Source organism: Myiozetetes cayanensis, unplaced genomic scaffold (genome assembly GCF_022539395.1).
Source record: "Myiozetetes cayanensis isolate MyiCay16 unplaced genomic scaffold, myiCay2020 scf2-11, whole genome shotgun sequence".
NCBI lineage: Eukaryota > Metazoa > Chordata > Aves > Passeriformes > Tyrannidae > Myiozetetes > Myiozetetes cayanensis.
Window position 1 is genome coordinate 9419332 of NW_026087411.1, and position 21841 is coordinate 9441172.

The window sequence follows — 21841 nt, forward strand, 5'->3', positions numbered from 1 at the left end:
TTAAGAATCATTTTTATTTGTATGTTTAACGTGATTATACACATTCATGAGTCCAACAAGATCTGCACTGTGACATTAAAGATACAGTACAATAACATTCAACATGAGGTACTTCATATATTTATATATATATCTGTCCTTTATAAATAATGCTGTAAGCCTGCCAAGGTCAAACACTGCTTCAGCACAAATGGGTGCTGGGACCTGAAGTGAGCCAAGTTTATCACAACAAAAAAACCGAAACAAACCCCAAAAACAGTTCAGTGCAATACGTATGTAGAAATTAGAGTGTTTACTTAAATACTATTTTAGATATGCAGAAAGTATATGACATTATACTCTCTTATCACAGATTCCTCTTGCCAGGAAAACCAAAGATACAAGTAGCAAGGATGGCCAGGTACAGTTTAAGACAGAATCTACGAGGTGATCTCTATCGACATTACATTTACATTCCAGGCTGACGTGGCTGATGCTTGCAAGATGTCAGACAATGTATTCAAGCTTGGATGCTACTGCTAAACCAACCAAATCCACATTTAGACACCTCCTGAAGTGCCCTGATGTCCCAAGGTGACTGGTGCTGGCCACCTTCTTATATGCCAGTACTTGTTAGCATCAGGCAGTGCTCAGAAACAAGTCACACTGGGAACATCAAAAGTGTTTTGGGGTGCTTTTGTTTGATCATTCATATTGGAAACCTTCACATGCACCAGCTCCTAAAACCTGGAATGGACTCAGAGGAATTAAGCCAGAGGTTGCTTTCATCCTACTTCGTCAAAAGGATTTCATAAAAGCAGCAAATAAGAATAATTAAATAACAGCTCATTTTTCTACATATTACAGCTACAGCGTATTCTGAACTTCTGTTTCAGCCAGTGAACGTAGCAGACAGCTCACCTTTGTTTACAGGTAAGTAAAATCAAAAAAATAAATTAAAAGTGAGGACCCAAGTCTAAGTTATATCAATGCAGTACTCTCTGACTTGTCCCACCAGCTGAGGCACCTGTTTTTTTTCCCCAAACGACTCAGAATGTTGTTTGCTACCACGAGGAACTTGTCAATCTGATCATCACTCCGAGTAATTAGATCTGCATCAGCCGCTTGCTGTAAGAAAACTTAATCAGCTGATTAGCATCTTTCACTGCTTTCAAATGGATCTAAATAAATGGAACTGCTGCTCAGATGTTGCCTAAAAGTAGATGACCATTACCTCACCACAGTCTTCGATTCCTTTTTGCCATCTCTTCAGCAACTCTTCCTCCACTCCATACCATTTATACTCTTGCCTATTTTCAGCTGCAGATCTAAATATAAATAACTGGAGGTTTTTTTAAATCTCTCTCTGGGAGTTTTCCATGGAGCATTCTGTTTAGGTTTCACTAACAGTCTGGATTATGTACATCTGTTACAAAAAACAAAACATTTTTCTCCGTATTTTGAGGGTATTTACATTTCAGAGAGAGCTCTGCTTACACACACATGTACGTGTGTATATAAAACATGAAATGCTAAGATGGATGAAAGGCATAAATCCTGCAGGGGTAGCTTTTTACCTGGCTCTGCCTTTATTACCTAGAGAGAAGATCTGGGCTTTGGCCATAAAGTGTTTGATGTCTATGCTCCAGTTTTCCTTACTTCAGATGGTATTTCGGACACTGCAAAGATGTATTGGCACTTTAGGATGGCCGGGGGCCAGGATTCCAACTGTCCAGCAACACTCAGAGTAATAGCATTAAACTGGTAAGAAATCATAGGAGAAAAACATTTTTATTACAGAACTGACAAGTGAATTTAGGGTTATGCTACATTAATGTGTGATATACTGTAACATTTATCTTCAGCCTGTCTGAAGAATCATTTGGTCCCTTTCGTTTCGTTAAAACGTACAGAACAAACAGAACCCACTTCAGAGGTGAAGGAAGAATGAGATGCTTTACAACAGGTAGTGTGTCTCTGAGGAGCAACTGTCCCAGTGCAGTGGTGAAGGATTTGCTCATGTTTAAATAGTACCTGTAGTTCTTTTTTATACTGGCTTCCTTCCCTGATACAAGGAGTATCCCTAATATTTTCCAGAAATGATAGAGACATACAACAAGAAGTTTGGGGGGGGGTGTGAAATTCAGACAAGGAAAGGGTTCTGTACCACATAATCCTCAGACTGATGTGTAGCCATAAGCAGTTGCAAGAGATCCAACATTAACACATTAGAGAAGACTTCTTCCTCCTCACCGCTATCTGATGATATACACTAAGTGTAATATGACCACAGTTGGGAATCTTCTGTCTTTGTCTAAATTGCAACTGGTAATAAAAAGAAAAAAAAAAATCTCGTATTACAGAAAAAAGTCCAAGTCAGGATTGATATATTCTGTTGTTCCTCTATAATCTGCCTTTACCATGTTTAGGAAGAAGAAAAAACCCCACCCCAAACAAACAAAAACTTATCCTGCATCAGATGATTGATATTAATTCCCATTCACTTAGCAAAGAAAAGTCATTTAAAGAGCAAATTAATGTAGCAAAAACTAGGTCAGGGGAGTAGAGTTTCAAGAGCTGCATATACAACTTGAACACGTGCAAGTACTTCCTTGGCTTTGAGGTGGGATTCCTAGTAAGTGAACTCCGAGGGTTACTTGCCAAGCCCACATCCCTTCCTCACTGTAAACATGTCCATGTACCGTGGACACAGTCAGCATGTTGTGTGGTTTCCTGAAAGACGCCTCCTCCTCTCCATCTTTCCCTGTAGCCATCCCAAACAGTTGGCTGCAGGAGAATCTCACAGGATGGAGGTTTAAACCTGCACCTTTTCTGCTTACAACTGAGGGACTTCTTTCAGCTCCCATGGTCAGAAGCAGCTTGGCTTACCAGAATCTCAAAAGTCTGCAGAGCAGACAGCAGAGAGAGCCATAAAACAAAGCTCTTCATTTTCTACCCCTACCTCCCCAAAAGAATTACAAGCGGAAAGCAGGAAATGGAGGAGGAGAAAAGGGATCAATGAAGACCGTGTTCAGTGAGATACAAGAGGGGCATGTCCTCTGGTGATTCACAGGTGCATCAAAGAAAGGGTCAGCATCACCAGCAAAAAGGCACCCTCCTACAAAAAGCCTTTAAAACTCACTTGTTTCTAAGAGCTTCCAGTTTAAAATATTACATTTAAACTTTGTCACCAATGATGCTACAAGTACAGCAAGCCAGGAACTTGCTCACAGCGTTTACATATTCCCTGTACTGATCACATAACTGCAGATAAAAAGCTAAGTGTCAGGAGGCCTGAACCTAACAGGTTCTTCATGGCAAAATGCTCTGTCTCCACACGCTCTCGTTCAAGCATAAAAGATGAGTTCGGGAATTTGCCCTCCCTGTACCCCCGTGCCGTTTGTACTGTCCGAAGAGCACTGAAACTGAACAGTCACCTTCCCACACTGCACCTCTGTCATTCCTTCCTGTCCAAAATAGCTGAGTTCGTTCCCATCCAGAATCACGCTCGCTGTGTAAAAGGTGTCGGGCTCAATCTGCACCGGGTACTCAAACCACACGGGGAAAGTGTTACTAGAGCCGTCCGAGAAGTATTTACTCAAGTTCTGGCCCAGGATAACTCCTTGTCGCTTGAGTTCAATCTTGGCACTGTACTCTGCCGACCCACAGCTGGAGCCGTAGAGCCCGAAGCCGGCGATAAACACCCTCTTATCCACGGCAAACTGGATGCTGTCACAGCGGCCCCGGTAGCGCCACTGGTTGCTGCGGTAAGCGCAGGACTGGAAGCGGTGGCAGCGCTGAGGGACGAGGCCTTTCCGGGGCTTGCTGACGAACTGCAGCTCCGGCTTCTTGGCCGCCGTGTACCACAGGAAGATGTCGTTGGTCTCGTTGAGGGTCAGGATCCCAGACTGAGCGGCGCCGTTGGCGAAGTCGTCCAGAGCCATGGTGGGGATGCGGATCAAGTACAGGGCCTTCCCCAGGACTTTGCGCTTGTTCTCTATGGTTGCCGTCAGCTCCTGCCGCTGGCACTCCACCTCGGCCCAGTTCAGGGCCGCCTCGAAAACGACGATTTCTTTGGCATTCAGAGTCTCCCTTCGGAGGATGCTTTCAAGTGTCTGAAAATCAATGTCACAGAACCCCTCAGACTTCAAAGCCAGCTCGGCTTGGGCATCAATCACTTCCCAACAGCGCTGGGTCAGGTCGGGTTCCTCGAATAAGCAGCTCTGGGAAAGCAGCACACAGGCATTCTTTGCACTCAGACTTGTCTCTAGGAAGTTGACGCAGGCGCGGGCGAGATGAGGGACGATGTATTTCTTGGCAGCATAAAGAGTGGCCAGGACGGTGTCGGCAGCCAGATCGATTTCATCACAGTAAATGTACCTGAAATAAAACACAGGAACGTAACGCTGATGCTTATTGCAAAAATGCGTCACCAACAAACTTATAAAGAATTGTAAACAAAGAATATTTAGATGGCTCCACGTTAAAACTAAGCAGTGCTTTTGGGGAATATGGATTAAATCTAGAAAGAAAGTACAAGACAAAGTCAGCACTCATGTAAGACCGTGGAAGAGAACAGGCTTAAATCTAAGGTGAATCCAACCTGCCATCTGGGGTGCATGCTATGAGACAATGGTTATATTTACAAACCACGGCCCCTCCAGCTCTGTGTCCCTTCCATACAGGCCTTGGCTGATGAGAGCCCATCTGCCCCTGGTGGGAGCTCCTTGAGTGCCACCTTACTTGGTTAACATGAGTCTGGAACATGTGTTCCCAAGAGGATTTGGACTGGATGTTCTGTGATGGTGAACCCTGATTTACTGAGCTGCATATACAAATACAGGAATGAAAACAAGTTTACAGGCAATAACATGGTAGTCTAAGAAGATGAATCCTGTTCAAGTATATCAGGTGCTATCCATTTCCATAAATAATGGCTTGGGTGTTTTTAGATGATGGCTTTATCTTTTTTTTTTTTTTTTTTTAAACAGGGTGATGAAACCTATAGGAAAAGGGGAAGGCACAGAAATGTAATTTTGAGGTTTTTTAATGCTTGCAACATCGTAACTCCACTAGTGCAGTGTTTTCTCTCGGTCTCACTGCATATGGAGGAAAAAAGCTTTACTGCTATGCTAGTGTGGTGGAAGAGATGAAGGTGAAATGCTATTTATGTGACTAAACTGCCGGGATTTGTTGCTCAGAGAAATGAAGCATTGTACAGTTTGTTCTTTTCAGTATCTCATGCTTCAGGGCCCCATTTGCAGCTGGTGAATACAATGTGCTAAAACCATGCCAAATGCAATTTTAGTCTTCACAGGGATAAGCAACTCTTGATGGTTATGGCTGATAAAAGTGTCTTCCTCCAGAAAAGCTGAAGTTGTATGTGACCCTGGACTAATTGAAAAATTTTCTAGTTAGCAGGTTTCCCTACACAATTTTGGTAGAACAGATGTGCCTATAAGGTAGAATTAGTATCTACACTGATCTGATTGTAGTTGTAAATAACCATTTTTGCAGGTGTAAGATAGTATCCTCCAAGCCACACTTAGGAAACATGCACAGAGGAGATACTGCTCCAGCAATATAAAATCTAAGGGGTTACAGAGAAAAAGAATACTTACAAAGAGCCAAATCTGTTTTTAATCTTTACTACTTGGTTTCAGCTTATTTGTAACAACAAAGAGCACATCTATATATCACTGGTTACAGGCTTAGCTCCTTTACTGGCCAAAAAATTCCTGTGTTTCAATTAATTTGTTTTTATGATTCTCCTCAATGCTCTCCAACTCTTCCCTTCCTTCTACTCCTTCTCTTTGCCTGCTAGTATAGAGAGAATGATGACATCTGTTTTAAATCGAAATAGTACAAAAGTTTCGAGTTCAATATTCATGAAAGTGCAGAACTAATATCACTGCTCTACAGCAGACACAGCACAGATCGGCTGTCAGCAATATCCCACACTTCCCACTCTGCCAACACACCTCCACTCTGGTCTGCAATTGCTGATATTCCAGGTTCACCCTGTTCTTAAACTGAGGATTCTGCTGGACCACAGGATTTGACGGTTTAGTAACACATTCATCCTGGGATGAGATCACGGTTCTAACTTCAACAGTCAAGATTAGGATAAGACAGAATACATTAAAGACACCAATTCAGTGTCTCAGCGAGACTATGTGTTTTAGACTATGAGTTTAACCCTATTTTTAAAACTGTAGAGAACAGCCAAGGCAATTTTACTGGGAGAATAATTAACATCTACCAGTCTAGGCATTATTTTCTGTGGTACATTTGGCAAAACCTCATCTGATGTTTGTTGTCAGAATGCCCCCTATATAGTAAAACACAACAAATATTTATGCTGTAAGAATTCATTGTCCAGGGAAAACAAAACAAAACCAACAAGATATCAAAACAAAACAAAAAACAAACAAACAAAAGAAAACCACAAAAACTAATTCAGTGTATCTTCTGACAAAGTTTATGATGCCGAAAAAAGTGTATGAAGGAGAGGGCTGCTTTGGGATAGGTAAAAAGTCTGCTCCTTCTGCAGCAACAGCATCGTGAGCCTTCTGCCATCCACTGCTCACAGCAGCTGCAAATAACACTCTGGGATGATTTCTCAGAGGAGTGAGGGGGACTGTGGCTCCCCACAAGCTCCACATGCACTGGATCCTGGGATGAGGGGAATGCTGCACTGCTGAGCAACAACCCTTTGCCTTCCCTGCACCGTCAGGGCTGCAGATATCCCAGAATCTGCAGGCACAGGAGCTCTGCAGGTTCAGGCACACTGCATCAGGGGAAGGCAGCACTGGCAGGGTTACCTCAACATCCACACAGACCACAAACTTTTTCTGGTCTTTTAGCTTTTTAAATGAAAGCTGAGAAGGTGGAGAATCCAATGGTTCTGGTCATGCTCTCATAGAGAGTTTCCTAAATTGCCATGGGCTAAATAACATACCAAGACCTAGATGTCAGTATTGATACTCTCCTATCTAGGTTTGCTCTCGGAACACATTTCTTAATGATAAATTCAGGGAGCATTCAGTTTTTATATGGCAAATCAAGTTTAGCCACAGTGAAATAGATTTGCTTTTCAAAAAGAAAGGGGGGTTGGGGAAACCCAAGTATCTTGTACTTGTCATTTGTAAAATTCAGCATGAAAGTAAAGCACAATTCTGAGCTCTGCCACAAAGCCAGAAAGACCCAAAGCAAGGATCCATCTCCCTGCATAATGTCATATCTAACTTGGTACTGCAGGTCTACAGAACATCTGTGTAGCTCTTCCTGCCAGTTACTGATATATGCAAAGAACATTTCTGATGTTCATGATAACCTATGAAAACTCTATATGCAATTTTTAATGTTCATCTACGGTGCCGCTGAAATGTAAAAGAAAAAAACCCACAACATTCTGTAATCACAGGTTATTCAAAACAATCTGTGAAATACAATAAATTTCTAGCTAGGGTTTATACCATTACAAGCAAGAAAATCTGCAGCACATTAAAAGGATCACTATCAGATACTGATGTATTTTCTGGAGGGGAAAAAAACCTCAAAGCCATAGCATTTCTGTGATATGTCATTTCTCTTTGGTAATCAGAGTTTATAGATACATTCAAGGACAATTCAGCAGTGAAGCTGCTTCATTATGCCCATTTAGGAAAAGACAGCATTTCTTATGCAGTTTGCAAGAAGAAAAATAATGACCATGTAAACTGACTGGTTTTCCTTTTTCCCTATTCACATAAACAGCCTTTTTATCACTTTCCAAATGCATCACAATGATATATGAGGAGAAATTTAATTTTCAGAGGCTATATTCAATAAGTTAGGGTGGTTTTTCAAAGACAAGACCTGCATACAAGCAAGTTATAAAAGAGCTGGAACAATGTCAACATACCAACCCAGCAATTTACTAGGTTTGGGGGGGTTTTGTGCGCTTGTTTTTAACTTTTCCCCGTGCCCACAAAGTAGAACAGTTGGTTTGGGTTTTTTTTGTTACAGCTGACAAATCTTTTTAGTAACTCCATTCCTTTGTGTAACGTGTAGTGACAAATCAGATCGATAGGCATTACAGTACACAATGTGCCCAAAGATCCCCTGTCAAAGTCATTATTTACAACTGCCTACATTAGGCTGATATGTGTGTGCCTGGGAGTAGAGGGGGAGAGCAAAACGAGGTGAAAGTTTAAAACAAAACAAAACAAAAAAAGAGGGATATTTTAAGAGACTGCCTTCTTTCTGTCTACATGCAAGTCAAATACTTCAGCTCTAACATCAGCAGTGTGTGTGTATACATCAGGAAAGAAAAAACATCCAGCAGATGAATGGTGCTTACTTCAGCATGGCGAGGAAAGCAGCGGGCTCAACATCTGGGATACGGATCTCATCTTTGTCCTCAGCAAGCTCTCCGTAAAACATCGCATGGAATACAGAGCTCCCAACAGCCAGGACGTACTGTTGAGAAAGGGAAATCTTATTTCATGCTTTAAATTGAAAGCACTGCCAACAAAAACAGTGTGGGAGAGCCACTCTGAGCGTACTGGGCTTCACTGACAGGCTCTATAGACACACTTCAGTAAGAAATGAAGCGCAAGTTAAGAACAAATTACACATTTTTCCTTCATTTTACTCTCCTGGGCATAGATGCATTAGCTACTGGAAAATGCTCATGTCCACCACAAAAGTTAACTATTTCTAGAAAATCTCCAGAGCAATATTAACCAACAGCACAAAGGAGTACTCCTGACTTTACTGCCTTAGCACGACAAATGTAAAAAGGACAGACTATTTCACTGCATGCACCCTTCTAAAACACAGAAGATCTGTCCCAGCAGAGCCGAGCCTCCCACGCCATGTCCTGGCGTCACCGCAGGAGCTCCCTCCGGCTCTCCCAGCCCGAGCGGATAATGCAGCTGTTGCTTACTTTGTGTCCTGGCAGCCGCTGGGTCCCACCTGGTGGCCCGACCACAAAATGAACATCTGCCATCAAGTCATTGTTGAACATCACTGCATTTCTACAAACAGAGGGAGTGGGTTAATTTGTGGCGCCCGGTAACTCTCTGCTTGCCCCAGACCCAAGAAATTTAATGTCTTAACAACTTAAACTTAGCAAAGAGAAGCAGGTCATGCTTCAAACTACTTTACACATCATCACACCAATATACCAGAGAAAATACCAAAACACTAAAGTGTGTGTGTGTGTGGGGGGGGGTGTGTGCAAAGAAAGAAAACCCCAAACTTCTGAGAACTTTTCAAACAGTGGAAATCTAAGTCAAGAGAACGCTTCACTGACAATCCCCACCAAGGTCTACAAGCAAATCTTTACAGGGATGCTGCAGCTCCCAGTAACATTTTTATTTACTCAAGGCAAACAGCTGCACTGTCTGGAAAAGAGATAATAAAATATTTTCCATTACCAAAACGCTTGTTTCACACACACAGAGGGAGAAAAAAAAAAACCAAAAACAAACAGACAAAATAAAACTGCTTTTTCTTCAGCAAATAAATGCATTCTGAACATTTTGTTACTCTTCACTCTTCCATTCAAACAGCAGAAATAAACTGCCCTGAACTTACCTCTCTCTGATGGTTGGATAAAGTCCTTGCCAATTGGGTGCTGGAATAGTGTTGTTGTTATTGAGATTTTGCTGATGGTACTGCTGGACAGCAGTTGTATTAGTGTTGGCTGGTTTCTTTCGGGGAAAGATATCAGCAGCCATCTTCTTCTTCTTTTTGGTCTTCAAGGTAATGATTTCATAGCAAACTGGAGGCAATTTGCTGCTGCTACTGCCGCTGCTATTTCCTTTCTTAGAGCTCTTCTTGGACCTGTTCTTGACCGTCTCTGGAAGCATCAAGAAGAAGGTGAGACATTTCATGTTCTTTCCTTTCTCATCTACCATGAGTATACCGGTCTGTAAAAAGCCCGACAGCCTAACTAGCCAGGAACATTAAGGAATGCACGTGGAAGCTGTTACACAGAAAGCAGCAGAGCTGAGAGTTTGCTTCTTTTCCAGCAAGACAAGGTGACCTTTCCAGTGCACCGAGTAAGGAACTGTAACAAACATTTAAGTTTGATCCAGTACTTGAATCGTTAAATACATCCCCATCATTCCCGCCAGCTTTATTTCTCTCCAGATTTCCCGGCCAGGATCGCGGGGAAAGCGCTACAGCCCGGGAGGGGAGCAGGCTCTCCGGAGGGGGTGTGAGGAGGCGCACGGTCGCGCTGCCAGTGTGCTCGGCGAGCTGGAGTTGTGCGTGGAAGGGATGGGAGCGGAGTAAGGTATCGCAGCCGCGCGGATGGAGCCAATGGCTGCAGCCAGGGAAAACGATTGGATTCGCGCACAGTGACACCTATTGTGGCGTGCGCCGCTCCCACGTTAAAGCCGCAGCGGTTGAATCGGCATCTCCTACGCACAGATAAGCAATTAAATAACACACGGCACGGTTGCGTAAGCCAGGACCGTGTGTGTGTGTGTGTAAGAGAGAGAGAGCCCTCCTCGGTGCCGCCTGAATTGTCACGGGGGGAGCAATAAAAAAGTTGGAATCGGGTAGAAAGGTGTATTTGAGTCTAAGTATTTCTGCGGGAGCTATTTCTACGGACGTTCGATATTAGCACGGCTCGGTTTGCCTCTGGTATTCCCACTAATCCCCTCCGTAAGAGTTCAGCAAAGCACGCTACAGATCTCAGAACCAAATTAAAGCGATCAAGCAGCAGCAAAGACAGCGATGCGGTTAAACAGCCCCTTTCAGCGCAGCTTCTGCTCCAGTGTAACATGAATAGAGATGAGGTCACAGCTCCAGCTTTAACTCCTTGTGTTTCCAGATAACGTAACAGCCTTTGACAGGGGTCCCAAATCACTGAGCAGTGCTAATTAAACCAGTTTACACCCGACACCGGCTGCACCACATCAGAAGAAAACTTGTAGATGTGCAATCAGATTAAAGCAAACCAGAGTGAATATATTTAATCGATATTTCAAGGCATTAAATGAAAAAGTCTGAATAATTTAGAGGCTCGGGCAGAAATCACTCCTTGAGATACAAACATACTCTGATTTTATTCACAAATCCTTTCTGAAATATACAGGATATAAGTTATGCCAAGCAAATCATTCAACTAGGAAAGAATAATTTTCTGTCATTAGTTCACTCAGAACTTAAATATGGATCAGATTTCTTTAACAGCAGGTCAAGTGCACAAAAACACCACAAGTAAGCACAGCCACTGAACAATACCAGGAAAATAAAAAAATACTTTGTATGAGATGTCAACACATCACACCTTAAAATACTGAGGGGGAGATAATTAAAATGCAACTTCATCATTATTTTTAAGTTTCAAAGAAAAAAAAAACACATCTTTGCTTTCATAAGCAAATTTAGCCACGTTTTGCCTTAATTAGTTTGGCTGGACAGGAGTACAACAGTGAAATTAAAGTGATCAAAGGTTGGTGGAGAAATCTCGCTGAAATCCCCGAGAGAAATCTGCCACTGACTTAAAAAAAAAATAACATTACTGAGGGTATTTGTTGAAATGCCATCACAACTGCTTGAACCACAGCTGTGGCTTTGTAAGGCACACTCAGAATGTCTTTAACCTGACACTGCTGCAGGTATTCCAAAGATTGCCAGGTCTCCACGGGAAGCACTAACAGAATACCTTAGCAGTTGGCCATCTGGAGGCTTTGCTGCAGTGGTTGGGGATGGTGCCATTCCCAGACACACATCTGTCCTCTCTGTCTGAAGTCACTGCTCAAGGAAGGGGGGAACAGAAGGAGACATATCCCTGCCTCAGCTGCTCCATTCCACAATCCAACATCTTACTGCGAAATCTCCCTGACTGCTACTTTAGAGGAAGATGGTGGGTTATGTCTGGTGTAGCTGAAAGGCAGAGATATGTTCCTAAATACATGGAGAGGCAGGTTATGTAACTCCCAAAGAAATTATTTCTAGCAAGCTTTTCTTTCTCCTTCCCTATTTCTCCTTCTTTTTTATCTGCAACAGATTGATTTGAAAAGGGAAAATAACAACCTAAACCATATTGAACTGTAGAGAGGGAGAAGAAGGGGTAAAGGAGAAGAAACTCATCCCACATATGGGATGTTTATAACTTCTCACAGCTGAGTTTATAACAGGGACACAGCAGGTATTCTCAGCACAGAATGTGAGGTTGTTGAGCTTTTCTCCTCTCCTTATGTAAATTTCCAGCCGTTCTAGTTACAAAAATAATCCTTTTGCCACTGCACAGGACAAACATTTCAAAAGGAAGGAGTCTTAAAAAAAAACCCTTTAAGATACAGAGAAAACACAGACTCTTCAGCAAATCTGGTTCTCAGCACTGCAGTTGGCAGAAGGAGAAAGCAGGAGTTGGGAGATTTGATTGTCATTCCACAAATCCATTTTATAGGCTCCCAAAGTATATAAAAATCAAGGCCTCTGCACATGTCTTCAAACCAATTGACCGGTACAAATCCAAAGATTATATACACACACACCAGATAAGGTCACTGGGAGGCTACAGAGGAGGAAGGGAGAGAATGACTGATGGACTGACCAGACAACTCCGTCTGGGAAAGATGGATCATAAATGTGAATCCACAGGAGTCCAGCACACCTTGAGTTCTGTAACACACCACACGTGTTCAGTTTGTTGTGCTTTCTGGGAAAGGAAGGGAGGGAGAAGCTGCAGCTGAAGCACGTTCTGCCTGAACCCAGAAGTCAGACAGACCCCAACATACAAGAAGTATCTGCATGACAGGATAAAAATCCACCCCAGTAAATAAAAAGCCAAACTACCACCTTTGCCTGCTCTTAAGCCACCCACCAACACCTGGGAAATGGCACTGATTCCACAACAGACTCTAGAAGTTCCTATGGAAAACTGCAAACCTCTGACAGGTTTCATACCACCTTCCACTGCACTTCATGAGCTCAGGAACCGAGCCTCATAAACCAGCCATTAGATGCATGTGAAACAGGAGAAACAAAGCCCAAAGAATCGGTGCTATTTGCACTCACTGTCCTTTCTGTTTTGACAGTAACTTCCATTTATTTCCCTGCAACATAGTTTTCTTGTTCTACTACGCACATACTGTTAATGAATTTAGAAATCAATATGCTGGCAGTCAGTAAAAGCAGCCTATGAACCACTGCCTGTTGAAAGACTAGTCAAAATCCCCAGTTTAGATCAGTCTGTCTCTAGCAAGAGGATCAAGAAAATTGACCTTCTCTGACCCAAAGATCTATCCATTTCTGAAAGCTTATTACCATGTGCTCGTAATCTTCTTCAGCAAGCCTCATTTTTCTTCTTTAATTATATATTAACAGATCTAAACTTGATATATACAACCGAGAAATAGAGAAATACAGCTCTTCAAAGGCACATTAATTTTTATTTTATAAGGAAAGCAGAGAAACCAGAAATATTTTAACTTAGAGGGTGTAGGAAATTCCATGCTTAAATCTTAACACTTGCCTAATGGGAATTCAAAACACCAGAGGTGAAGAATTAAGCAAAGGACTATATTCCAAGGCTGAGGTACTACCCATCAAGTACATGCCCCTTTCAAATTATCAGGAGCAGGTTACAAGCCCTTGGAAATCAGCTCCTGATGAAATATTGGGAACAACTGAAGCAGCAGTTTTGCTGTTCAAATCCCAGTGTGTGCAATACCCTTCCAGTCCCAGTTTCATTTATCCCTTAAGAACATAATACACCTTGACACCATTGTGAGGGCTGGCACAGGAGTCATATTTAAGCCCAGCTCTTGGTACAACTTTTAATAGCATGGTACTGCTATAATTATGCCTTTCTAAAGGTAACTTCCAATCAAGAAATCAATTTAATTTCCAGGGCTGATGGGAGTATCCTTCCTCATGTTACATCAGTCTCTCCTGCTGCAATAGCAAGGATACCACTAATGTTCCTATTTTTTTTTTTTTAAATTCTTCTAATAAGTTGTGGTTTTCTGTATCTTTCATTTACAGACTTGTTCCTCGTGTAGTAGCATGAACTGGACAATTCTATAAAAAACAAGCTTTCATTCATCAAAATTCCCAACTGTCTGCTACAACCACATCATGAATAAAGGAAAGAATTCCAAGTAGGCTATGAGAAAATGCATATATTTCTTTTTTGTAAAGTTGCCAAGTGTCTCCCTTGGCAGTTATTATGCCTATGCATTATTAACATTCTTTGTTTAAATTCTGAATTTCCCCTTACAAGCAAACGAATTTCAGATGATAAATTTTGATTAATCAAAATAAATACATGCTATAGTTTAACAAATCTTCCTGTCTGTCCACTGCTAGTTTTCATTCAATTTAAGTTGACTTTAAGCACTCATTTAAAAATGGAATATGCATGTTCAAAGAACAAATAAACAAACAAAAACCTCATTAGACCCATCCCACACAGCTGTGGAGCCTGGTTCTGTTTATCTATCTATGAATTATTTAGTCCCTTGGGAGAATCCTTCCCAACCACCATTCCAACCCTCGTGTTTGCAAAAGCACTCACTTGGAAAAGGGACTGATACTTGACTGGGACTGATTTTACTTAATTTCCTCAAGTAAAAAATGTGTTACAGTTGACAAAATCTCCTAATCTCCTCTCTCCTAAATTTCTGATTGGCAGCACTGCAAGTAACCAAAATTCCATCCACTTCTGTCTGCTGCATGGAAAAGCTGGCAATGAAGTCTTACTCAGTAATTTGGCAAAAAAACAGCCAACCAACCAAACCACACTACCAAAAAAAACTAAAAGCAGGAAGAAAGATGGGCAAAATTGTAAATTCTCAGAGAGGCCAGAATATAGGCTAAAAAAAAATAGCATTTACCTTCCAGAATAGCCAAGAGCTGGGAAAGAGTAGAATAGTATCATAGAACTGCAACTTGAAGCAAGACTAGAAGCATTAAACCCAAGTCCACAATAGCTAAGTTGTATTTTGCTATAAAACTCACGCTACACCTGCAACACACTTGTTACCAAATATTCTTAACTGCTGAGTGTGTCTGAGAATTTAAACGCTTTGCATAATATTAACAACTAAAGGTAATATTTTTTCACATTTTTTCCCCTAAGTGCTTTTAATGCTTTAAAGAAAACAAAAGCAGAAAGTCCTGAGCAGAGCAGTCAACAGGTAGACACAAACTTAACTGAAACAGAAACCTGAAGAATGAGTATTCTGAAGCCTTTTCCTCTCTTGCAGTATTTGTTAGCACACAGGCTATGCATGGCATTTGATTTTAGTCTCTCTACCAAAGCAGCCCTAATTTTTTTAATATACCCTTTTTGCACCTGCAATCTTTTTCATTTTGTTTGGGTTTTGTTGTTTCTTTTTTTTTAAAGCACTATCCTTTTTGAGACAAAGCAATCAAAACAAAATATGTTTAAGAGCAACACTTAGCCTTGTGTTTATTTGCATAAACATCCACTTTCCTTGTGTGGATTCCAAGTCACTTTCCATGAACCACTTCCTACCCCAAGTGCAACGTCTCCCACTCATTTTTTTCCTGTTACTTTCTTGCTTAGCTGTCTAAAGTCTGCAATTTAACCCCAGTGAGAGGTTCAATAACTTTGTATTTATAGCCCAACCAACAACAAAAGACTTCCCTACGCTGTTTTCTTCTAAAAGTTAAAGGTTTGGTTCCCTGATGGATCAAGATAAATACAGCTGATGTATCAGAGTGAGAAAGAAAAAATAAGATTAAAATTCTCATGCATTTTCATTCTGATTTCAATACCATGCCTGCTGCATGAATGACAGTCCATATGAACCACAACTGTGAAAAGAAAGGCTTGTGTTTAAACGACCTACAGTGAACAACATATTTGATCCCGTTACAGCGAATTATCCCACAGACATTCTCTTCTGGGCATATGAAAAGAAATCATGTCAAATGTTTCATTACAACATGAAATATATGATTTTACAAGCCTGCTAAGACATATTCCTCAATATCATAGTTAGGGAGCTGCAGGTAGAAAATATCCCAGAGCGGAATTTGCAATGCATTCTATGAGCATTAATTTGCTTCTTGATAGTTCAAAGTAAAAAACCAGAATTATAAATGAACTCTGAGATGAGAAAACCTGCAACCACAAAATGAGAATTCAATCCAAGGTTACAGGAGATAAACTGGTTTTCTACTAATTTAAAAGAGACAAATTATGCATTTGTTCCCCATCACTACTACTCAAGCTTGCCCATGTAGAGCTTTGCTCTTGACAATCTGTGGGGTCAAAAAAAATAATTTCTTTTTTAGTGGTTGCCATTATATTTATTTATTTATTTATTTTTAAACATGATATTGCAAACCTGAAAGCACTCAACCCTTTCTCTAAGACAAAGGTCAACTTTAATTCTACTCTGCCTCTTACCAAAACTGACTTACAAAGGAGAGATCAGATAGCTCAGGAAATTGGTAATGAGATACAGTGGTTTTCCTCTCTAGGTCACTAATTCTAAATTGACCAAGGTCAACAGTAATCAAAAGTCATTAGCATTTAATGATCCTTCGGTGCCCTGTGAGAAAGAAGCCAGTGATCTTAGTGCACTTCAGAAAACCACCACTACAATCAGGACTCACATGCTGCCTGTTTCGGGGGAGAGGTCGGATCTGATGACTGCAGACAGATCTTCCTATCTTGCAGACAATCTTGCCTATAAAGACAAATCCTCACTACTAATTTTAACTTGGCTCAGAAACTATTATTTTCAAACTGAATAGTTAAATTAAGACAGGCTCTGTAAAGGGTGGGTTGTAAGGTGGCTGCTCCTGCTCCTTTACATCAGCAGTTCCCAAATGTTTTTGTCCCCAGTAAGTCTGCAAAATGCAAAGGCAACACAGACCCTTTCTCAGACAGTCCTCGTTTGTGAGAACTGATGGCACTAAAAGAGTAACTACTCATCAGTATCCACAGAGGAACGGTATTCCAGTTGATTATGTTGGTGTATAATTCAAGAACTACATTTTTAATGAACAGATTACCTCCATTCACCACATCAAACTAATGTTGAAGTACCCAGTGGGACAACACAGGGAGAGAGGACATTGCTATGACACACACACCTGCTCTGTGGCCTTGGGTCAGTCTCCTGGGACTGCCATGCTACCAGCACCTTCAACAAGGACAAGAAAAACAGAGGGGACATTTGGAAAGCTTGGTTAGGTGTTGAAATGTACATGTCTGTCAAGGGAAAGCTACATCATGCCAATTGGTAGTTTTACATCTAGTGAATTTTAGGGAACATGAGGCTTAAAACCCCAAAGCAGATCAGCATCATGTGTGTACAGCAGAACACGATACTTGAACCATTCAGTGTGTTACATGGGAAAATTCTGGTACAACTTCTTGTTCCTACTGCATTTTAAATGACAACAGAGGAAAATTATGCCACACAGTGAAAGAGGAACAGATCAGTCCATTGGCAAACCAAACACTGGATATGAAATACGTTCTTAAAGGCAGCGGCTCTCACTTCTCAAAAGCGACAAAACCAATGAGTAACATCTCTTGCAGTGCTTTTACAATTGTTTAATAACCCCTACTTTTAGATATGGAAGACTGATTGCTGCTAAATTGAGCTGCATCCAAACAGTTCAAGGAATGGACCCAAACAAGGCATCTGTTACACTGCGCTGTACTGAATTATTCTCCCTCTGCCACACATTAAAAGCTGTGGATCTTGTTACTTCATTTCCAGACTCACACAGCACACACAGCCTCTGTTTGAATCCACAGGGGGAGAAAGATGTTGCCAAATTTTTATCTTATCGACTGTTTCAGAAAATCAGATTTACTTTCCTCTGCTGCAAACAATTAAGTCGAGTTTCCCTTTGTTATCAATCAGTTATGCTTTAGTATTTCCATCACTTTCTCCTCCTCTTTACAAGGGAATGGCAGCTACTTTGCCATCATGAATTTTCAAGACAAATATATATATATACTCATGAAATTCTGGTTTCAGGCTATATTTTAAAGCATTGGGATGTATTTGCCTAGCAACGTTAGGATATCTTAAATGCCAGGTTTTCTGTTTCAGAGATGCCAGAACTTCAACAGAGAAAGAGAAAACAACCAAGGAAGGAGCAAGGAATCAGAACAGCAAAATTAAGGGACTATGCAAGATAAACATGCATACATATTAGTTTTATGTATTATAAAATTTTATATAGTGTGAAAAACTTTACTTTTTCTCGTAGTATCACCTTGGTCTGATGGGAGTGTATCACTCAAGGCAAAAGGCAAAGAGCACTAAGGAATCCAGTGTACTCTGGCACACTTTTAAGTGCATGACATTACTCTAACATCCCATAGTAATTCCTTCGAGCTACATTCCTCGACAGAAGCTGAGCAAGCTGTCTGACAGGGCAGGGATTTCTTTCATCTCCAACTTGAGCTGTGTGCTGAGGACTCCAAAGGAAGGGAAAACACTGCAACAAAGGGAGAGCCTAAGCCACTGCACTCTTTTCTGTTTGTAAACAACACACAGGCAGCTTCAGCTCCTCCCCAGAGCTAAAGAGTGGCCTGCACTTTCCTCCCCCACTAAGTGGCCAAGGTGACACCCCATTAAGGAGCACGTGGCATATTTGGTGGATTAGGTTTTAAAGGGATTTTGTTGCACCAACTCTTGCAAGCCTGCATAAAACACCTCACACCTATCAGACGAGCAAACATGCCACCTGCCTGAAGAGCTGCTTTCTCTTCATACTCTTAAAAAACCTCATTCCAGAGAATACAGTTTTGCAAAGAAAACGACTCCTTTAAACTACTTTCAATGCGAAGAGCAGAAACTGTAGCTAGGGTGGATACAGAGTGTAAGCTGGTACCTAAATATCCTCTCACAGAAGGATGTTATCAACAAGTCATTCAGCCCTGTGTTGAAGCGGTGCATGATCCTCTGCTGAAATATTTATTGCGGATATCAGGTAATCTCAGGCTACAGGCAACAGAGCTGGATGAGGTGATGTCTCCAGACACCTTCCAAATCTGGGGTTTTTTTGTGAATCTGCACCTGCACAGCCAGAAGACATTCAGAGATCGCCAACCAGTTCCCCAGTGCTTTAATATGCCAACGCTTTCCAGACATTGGACTCACTTCGTTTTCTCCCACTGCAGCTTGCCAAGTTATCAAACTCAGAGATGGCAGCAGGATCAGAAAACAGATGAGCCAGGCCCAAAAAATGAGAAGTTTGCAAATTTAAATGAAGTGATGTCTTCCTTAACCTTCCCACCTCAGTTTTCTGACACACATACACGCAAAGTGGTTTTGTAACCAAAGCATGGGATTGGAACCCAACTAAATGGCAGAAAACACAGCTGATGACGTCTACTACAAAAGCCTTTAATCTTTTCCTTATGAGATTCCCATCTCTTAGTTCCTTCTTTTGCCTCATCTATCAGCTCTCTGAGACACAAGCTTACTTCTCACTTGTTTACATAGCGATGTAAACAGGTTTGGTAACTTTAGGGGAAAAAAATTGCTCAAAAGCAAGTGCCCAAGTCATAAAAATTACTGCTGCAACTTGCACCTTTTTTCTCCTCAGCCTTGAAGGGCAAGCTAAAGGAACTCCATGTTTCTTCTGAAAGGTGTTTCCTCCGGGGCAGAGCTGAGGATCACTGGCAGGGAAAGACAAGGGAAGTTATTGTGCAGTCAGCTGCAGTGTATGTACTGTTGCGGATTTAATAGGAAAAAAAAAAGAAAGTACTGAAGTCTACATTTAACTTCGGCAATCCTGCAGAACTTACTTCAAATGAATGCCCTAAAAGATTTGATTTGCAAAGTTAAGCCATACAGTAAACCCCAGATATTATGCATTGGGGCACACTGCACATACTTTCTGTAGCAAAGGGTGAGACCAGTTCTCTCCCACCAAAATAAAAGCTATTTTGAGCCTATCTCTGGCATAAAAGTTAAAGTAACACCAAACGCAGTCTTGTGTACCTATGCCCCAACATCACCTCTCTCTACAAAACACCAGTGAAAAAGCCCAAGACACAGATTAAAGTTTGACAGATCACACGCTGAAAACAAAGCACATTGAGCTCTAACAACAATGCAGAGAACCTGCACCAGCACTTCGTGGATGAGACACAGTCACTCTGTTGTTTCAATTAGGCACGTTAGCAACCACCTTTCAGGAACACTCAAGTATCTTAACTCCAATTCAAACTTTTTCTCACTTCAAGTGAGAACAACCCACTGCTCCCTCCTGTTTCAAAAGGCAGGACCGCCTAGGGAACACCATAGGGAAACGAATTTATAAACGTCGAGGTTCACAGGTGGCTTTCTCAAAACGACCAGGAAAATGGCAAAACGTAAAGGTGTGGGCCCTTAAGTGAAACTACTCAGCCTTCAGACACAGGTGGGTAAGCAAGTTCAGCCAACTCGTGGGAAGAGGAGGTGGCATTTATGTCAAACCAGGTGCAACTACTGATTGTGCCTCTGGGAAGTCTACTGCGTTAATACTTACAATACTTCTTCTACAAAAGCAGCTTTATTTTAAGCAGGAGAAAAACCCCAAAGCCCAACTTTTGGCTTGGCACCACGGAACGCGCCCCGATGCACCGCCGGCTCCCGGGGCCGGAGCTGCCCCCGAACCCGCCCCGCTGCTGCACAAAGGGCGACCGGGGGGCCCCCCAAGCCCCGGCTGCGGGCACGAACCGCGGCTCTGCCCAGGCAAAGGCCGTGCCCGGGGGGCTCTTTGTGCCGGCACAGCCGGGCGGCTCCGCTGCCCTCACCGCCAGCTCCGCGGCCGCGCCGCCGCTCAGGTGCGGCTGCTCCGCCCCGCCCCGTCCCCTCGCGGAGGCGCCTCCGCGGACCGCTGGGGTCCATGCCCCGCCGCCACAGCCACAGCCCGGCACCGGGAGCTGCCACTGCCACATCCTCAGAGCTGAAGCCGCCGCCGCCGCCCCGCCGCGGCTCGTCCCTCCCCGGCCCCCGGCGGGGTCGCCCCTCACGGCCCCGCTCCCGCGCCCGCCCCGCACTGACCTGAGGGCGCTCCCGGGGCGGCGCGCGCGGCCCCTCCTCGCACCGGCGGCGCGCGCGCGGCCCCGCCCCGCGGGCGCGCACGCGCACGGCCCCTCCCTCCCTCTCTCCCCGCTGTGCCCTCCCTCCCCTCAGTCCCCCTGCCCGCCCTTCTCTCCCCCCGCATCCCGGTTCGTGTGTGTTTGTTCGGAGGGGTTTTTTTTCCCCCCTTCAAAAATCAGGCCCCGCCGAACGACGGGGCACCGGCGGCCTGGCCCCGCCAGAGGCCAGTCAGGGCCTGCCTGCCCTCACAGCGCCCCCTCCGCCCCGCCCCGCCGGGCACCGGTGGCAGCGAAGGCTGAGGGGTTCCACCCCCGAAATAAGTTGGGAGGCAAACTAGCGCTACCTCTCTTTAAAAATTGAAATCCTTCATTTTTCAAAATCAGGAACCACATTAGTGCCTGAAGTTGAAGCGTATTCGTGCTGTGCAGACTTAGGATTTCATCTCCGAAATAAGGTGGCGATAGTTTGCCTCCCAACTTACTTGTTTTTTATTTGAAATCCCCTTTTTAAAAATTAGAAATCCCGTTAACGCCGTAAAGTGAAGCATATTCACGGCTTATAGCAACCAGCCTATTTGAGGATTCACCCTCCAAAAAGGAAGAAAAAAAAGTGATTTTTTTTGTGCACGCACCAATATATCTGCGAGGACGAGAGTTCCCACTTCCCTTTGGGCAGCAGCTTTGTTTGATTAAAAGTTGTAGGAAAAAAAAATTTGGTCGTTGTCAAGCTTTGCATTTGTTCATCCGCTGTTTATCACAACCCCTAAAGAAAAAAAAAAAAAGACATTAAAATAAACCTGCTTCATCCCAGGGCCAGCA

At 42.8% G+C, this 21841-nt stretch overlaps 1 protein-coding gene across 2 annotated transcripts; it reads right to left on the reverse strand.

Moving 5' to 3' along the window:
• On the reverse strand, nucleotides 1–21045 carry BTBD3 (BTB domain containing 3). 2 transcript variants are annotated; one of them, XM_050315034.1, is made up of 5 exons: nucleotides 20985–21045; nucleotides 9565–9829; nucleotides 8912–9002; nucleotides 8324–8442; nucleotides 1–4359 (listed from the first exon to the last, which is right to left on the reverse strand). In XM_050315034.1, exons 2-5 carry the CDS (start codon nucleotides 9705–9707, stop codon nucleotides 3327–3329), a joined length of 1386 nt encoding a protein of 461 aa, XP_050170991.1. In that variant the 5' UTR covers nucleotides 9708–9829; nucleotides 20985–21045; the 3' UTR covers nucleotides 1–3326. The 2 variants fall into 2 exon arrangements, with proteins under 2 accessions (XP_050170991.1, XP_050170990.1); XM_050315033.1 differs by lacking the exon at nucleotides 20985–21045 and having other exon boundaries at nucleotides 9565–12706.
• Between the last annotated feature and the right edge of the window lie 796 nt (nucleotides 21046–21841).

Excerpts from the sequence above, each read along its gene's own strand:
- BTBD3 (XM_050315033.1), bottom strand. The coding sequence starts at position 9,887 with ATGGTAGATGAGAAAGGAAAGAACATGAAATGTCTCACCTTCTTCTTG. Across the intron at positions 9,003-9,564 it reads TATCCAACCATCAGAGAGAG|AAATGCAGTGATGTTCAACA; the intron begins GTAAGTTCAGGG and ends CTCTGTTTGTAG. Across the intron at positions 8,443-8,911 it reads AGCGGCTGCCAGGACACAAA|TACGTCCTGGCTGTTGGGAG; the intron begins GTAAGCAACAGC and ends CTTTCTCAACAG.